The sequence below is a fragment of the Thunnus maccoyii genome, chromosome 5 (genome assembly GCF_910596095.1).
Source record: "Thunnus maccoyii chromosome 5, fThuMac1.1, whole genome shotgun sequence".
Classification (NCBI taxonomy): Eukaryota; Metazoa; Chordata; class Actinopteri; order Scombriformes; family Scombridae; genus Thunnus; species Thunnus maccoyii.
The window spans coordinates 450,074-455,073 of record NC_056537.1 but is presented as its reverse complement, the minus strand read 5'-3'; the positions used below and the strand labels follow the sequence as shown (position 1 = coordinate 455,073).

Here is a 5,000-nt window from a genome sequence, read left to right as displayed (position 1 = left end):
TTCCTGAGCGGGAGCTCCAAAGACCTCGCCAAGCACATCAGAGTGGTGGTGAGTAGAAACACACTGAATACAGTCGACACTCTAAAAATCAAATCACATTTATTTATAAAGCACATTTAAAAACAACCACAGTTGACCAAAGTGCTGTACAATAAGATATCAAGAATAAATTAAAACAACACAACTGCATCAAACAAGAAACAAGAACAAATAGAAAACAAATAATAGTGGAACACTTGGTTTTACCGACAGTCAAAGGCCCGAACGAACAAGTGGGAACACTTAAATCCAAGAGGTCAGCTGTTCCAAAGTTTTGGGGCAGCTACAACAAATGCACGGTCACCCCTCAGCCACGATCGAGGGACAGCGAGCAACAGTTGGCCAGAGGATCTCAGAGATCTGCTGTTGTGAAGGGGGGCAGATGAGCTCCGAGATGTACCGGGGCGCCAGGCCATGTAGAGCCTTAAAAACAAATAAAAGTACCTTAAACTCAGTCCTATACTTGACTGGTAACCAATGCAGGGAGGCCAGTATAGGTGTGATGATGTCTCTCAAATCGCTGGGTTCAAATTTGACCCAGTTTGGGTAAATACAGCTCAGACACAACATCAGGTTTAGTCTGTTACTGGGAACCAGTGTGACACACAAGCTTCAGCTACAAACTGACACAGATTTATTGTTTCTTGTAGATACACAAGTTATTAACAATCAATAACAAACCCTGACATGTCAGTTTGAAAAGAGCAGAGCAGATTATAACAGCTTTAGTTTGGGTCATTACTTCATCAGACTCAGAACAACAGGCTGTATGAACCCAAACTGGGTCAAAGTTTAACCTCGTGATCTTTAGTGTGTTCATGAAAGTTTCTGCTAAATGAGAAAACACGACTTCCAGGAACAACCTGATCTTTTTTTTTAATGCAGAATGATGACTTTATTTTTTAGACCTGAGATCAGAAGTCAATCAATCAATTTTTATTTATTTAGATCCAAATCACAACAGAAGTCATCTCAGGGCACTTTTCATAGAGCAGGTCAAGACCGAACTCTTTAATTTACAGAGACCCAACAATTCCCCGATGAGCAGCACTTGGCGACAGCGGTAAGGAAAAACTCCCCTTTAACGTGTAGAAACCTCAAACAGACCCCGACTCTTGATGGGCGCCATCTGCTTTGACCACAGCTGGTCTTTACTGGATCCCAGTGTTCATCTTCTCCTCATAACTACATCAGTTCCTCCATCAGCTCAGAGACCAGCAGCTGAAACAATGTGATGGCTCTGCAGTCATCAGGAGTCTTTTCTATGATTTATAAGTGGAATTATGGACGTTTATAATAAAATCCTCTGACAGAGTGAGTCACACTGAATATAAAAATATATTTATTATATGTGTGTGTGTTCAGATGCGACTGAGACGACTCAGCAGGCTTCCATGTATTTATCATAACTCATTTAATTAATTATATCATTAGGAATTATTGTTATACACAGCTGGGATGTATTGATTGATTGAATTTATTTGATGATCCAAAACATACAGATTTAAAGTAGTTACAGTCATGGAGGATTATTTCTATTGTGTTCCTGCACATGTAACAAACAACATGATAACACAACAGTCATATACAATACACACCATGGCGAGGTTGTTATGTCACATATTATAAATGTGACATAATAATTAATGATTGTAGGTGGTATCGACTGGTTTCCCGTCATACTTTCATACTTTATTGTTTTGATGGTGAAACAGGTGTTTAATTACATTTTATATAGTTTTCAAAAGTCTGGAATTTAATAATAAGTGAAAAGATGTCTTTGTTTTAAGCTGTTATTGATTCTCTTACTTATATTTAAATACTTATTTCTGTCTTTACTTTGCTGCGTCTTCAGCCTCTGCAGCACATGTCAGACTAGTAAAACGCTGTGTGTGTCTTCCTCAGTGTGACGGGACCGACCTGACGGCTAAAGTCCAGGATCTGAAGCTACAGTGTCTGCTCTTCCTCAACATCCCCCGGTACGCTGACGTCATTACTTTAAGTCCAGTTTGGATCAGTCTGTAGCCTCAGAGTGTTGTTCATGGAGGCTTATTCCCGGCTCTGTTTGTTGCTGTGTGTTCACACTCTGCAGGTACTGTGCCGGCACGATGCCGTGGGGTCACCCCAGCGAGCATCAGGACTTTGAACCGCAGCGTCATGACGACGGCTGCATCGAGGTCATCGGCTTCACCATGACGTCGCTGGTGAGCGTTCTGCTGAGAGACGTACAGTCTGGGTTCATGATTCCACTATGATGCACACTTTTAGTTTGAAGAGTTTCTGAACTGTATTTCTGTGATGTGGAGCAGAGCAGATGGACTGCAGGCAGGACCAGGATCAACTTCTTTATTCCAGGCTTGTGCAGGCAGAACAGAACTATACTGAACAAAGGATCCAACAACACTAAACTGAAAACCAGGACTTGGGGATGAGGTGCAGGTGGAGAACAGGAAAGGAGCTGATTGGCTAACGAGGCTGACGCAGGGCAGGTGTGGAGGGAAAAGCAGGCCGAGGACACATAAACACAATCCTCTTATATGTCCAATAAGCCCGTCTAAGAATGTACTTAAATAAACCCAAATACACTAAACATGTTGACGCAGCTCCTCCAACACGACAAATCTACTGAAACAAATGTGAACAAACTGTGTTGAGGATGAGTGACAGCTGTCAGCATCTGGATACGAGCGTCTGTATAAACTGCTGCATCAAACACGTCTAACCTCAGTCTCATTTCACTACCAGTGTGAAAGCAAACTCAGTCCAGTTCAACCAACAGGGAGAAAGTCTGAGGGCAACTGGTGGACTGGTGGAGGGACACAGAGCCAGACTGGGACAGAACCAGTCTGTGTGTATCTGGTATCTAAAACAAAGATCCTCAGTAATGAATGCTGAACCTGTTCAACTGTCTCTTATAAAAGAATCCTAAATATAAGTAATTATTATTATAATAATAGTAGTTAAATTCTACATTGTTTTTCTTTTGTTTGCTTCCTTTTTTATTTTCATGGTGGATGTTTACAGAAAAGAGTTCTTACTATTATTCCTCAAACCTTCCTAAACCTTTTTATTACTCTATAATTACAGATACTGATCATGTCAACGTAGTTTATTCTTCTTCTTCTTCGTTTTAACAGCTTATTAAGTTTGGTGACACTAACACAAAGTAAACGCTCCTGTATCTTTAAGCACTGAACTACTTCAGCACCATAACACGCAGCAAACCTCACAGCTCTGTAGTGTTTGGATAAATCATATCATACATGTTCACAGGTCAGACATGTTGCCATAGTTACCACCCTCACCGTGCTGTCTCCGTGTCTCAGGCCACGCTGCAGGTGGGCGGTCACGGCGAGCGGCTCCACCAGTGTAAGGAAGTCACTCTCACCACCTTCAAGTCCATCCCCATGCAGGTGGACGGAGAACCCTGCAAGCTGGCGCCGTCCATCATCCACATCAACCTGAGGAACCAGGCCAACATGGTGCAGAAGGCCAAGAGGAGGATCTCCATGCCACATCTCAACGAGTAAGAAGGAACACCTGATCACCACACCAGAGACATGACAGGAAACACTTCATACTGTATGTTTAATAGTTATTTTAAGTACTGTCAGGACTGTATGATATGAAGAAAAGCTGGTGGATGGAAACACAGCAGCAGAGCAGAAGTCCTTGTGTTGAGAAGATAAGAGGGACGAGGACAGAGCCCTGAGGAACTCCTGCTGTCAGGCTGTGTAATACTGCTAAGATAACTATTAAATATACACTGTGAAGTGTTTTCTGGATATTAGAAGAATGACAGCATTGAACATGAATGAACAAGCTGAAAATCTAATTTATGAAAAGGTATTTTATTTTGTTATTCATTCTACTTTCAGTCGAGTGTAAAAACTTTTCTTTGTTTCCACTCAGGTTTTATATGTGCAAATTTAAAATGCAAATAAAAACAAGTGGATGCAAACACACCTTGTCTGGACATTTAGCCGTCAGAGGACTCAGGTTTTCTGTGTTGTGGCTCCACAGCTGAGGAATGAAGTCAGGACAGCAGAGTCACTGCACATCCTCACCGCAGGCTAAAAACCCCCTAAAACCTCCATTTATGTCTCATTCAAATAAAACAAGAAGGGGACGGAGATGCTAATTTGATGGCCGAGCAAAAGTCAAGTCAGGACTTTATATTCAGTTCTGGAAGAAGGTGGGAGTGAGTCACATGATGCTGTAATGTCTCAGTTTCACCAGGAGGCACAAAGAGCCGCTGAGTTCAGAGTTCATCCTGCTGCATCATGTCAGCGTGTTAATCCTGAAACTCAGCAAGTTTCTGTGTGTGTGTGTGTGTGTGTGTGTGTGTGTGTGTGTGTTATATGTGTGTGTGTGTGTGTGTGTGTGTGTGTGTGTGTGTGTGTGTGTGTGTTATATGTGTGTGTGTGTGTGTGTGTGTGTGTGTGTGTGTGTGTGTGTGTGTGTGTGTGTTATATGTGTGTGTGTGTGTGTGTGTGTGTGTGTTATATGTGTGTGTGTGTGTGTGTGTGTGTGTGTGTGTGTGTGTGTTATATGTGTGTGTGTGTGTGTGTGTGTGTGTGTGTGTGTGTGTGTGTGTGTGTGTGTGTGTGTGTGTTTGCAGTCAGCAGCCGGTTCCTGAGAAGCTGCAGATCAGAGTGAACCGGATCAGCATGGCGGCGTACGAGGCTCTGCATTACGACAAGGACCAGCTGAAGGAGGCCTGTGAGTCAGCAAAGGTTTAACTGTTAATCAATAAAGTCCTCAATGTGTCCAATCAATCAATCAATCAATCAGTTAGAGGTACAAAACCAGACACTTCAGAGAAATGAGACTCTTAAACACAACGTGTTATTTTTGTCTTTCCTTCTGCTGATTAGTCACACGTGACATCACTCATATCAATATTATTTACATTCACATTAATACAAGTTGGATTGATCAGAAACATCTGTTTCATTGTT

At 42.1% G+C, this 5,000-nt stretch overlaps 1 protein-coding gene across 2 annotated transcripts in view; it reads left to right on the top strand.

The window, feature by feature from the left end:
* Positions 1-5,000, top strand: part of dgkzb (diacylglycerol kinase, zeta b) — a 72,695-nt gene that overhangs the window by 45,874 nt on the left and 21,821 nt on the right. For both annotated transcript variants that reach the window (XM_042410721.1, XM_042410720.1), the window contains 5 exons: positions 1-48; positions 1,945-2,018; positions 2,132-2,243; positions 3,366-3,565; positions 4,661-4,761. The exon at positions 1-48 is cut by the window's left edge and continues 15 nt beyond it. In XM_042410721.1, the coding sequence (XP_042266655.1) occupies positions 1-48; positions 1,945-2,018; positions 2,132-2,243; positions 3,366-3,565; positions 4,661-4,761 (535 nt within the window). The remainder of the gene's footprint in view (positions 49-1,944; positions 2,019-2,131; positions 2,244-3,365; positions 3,566-4,660; positions 4,762-5,000) is intronic.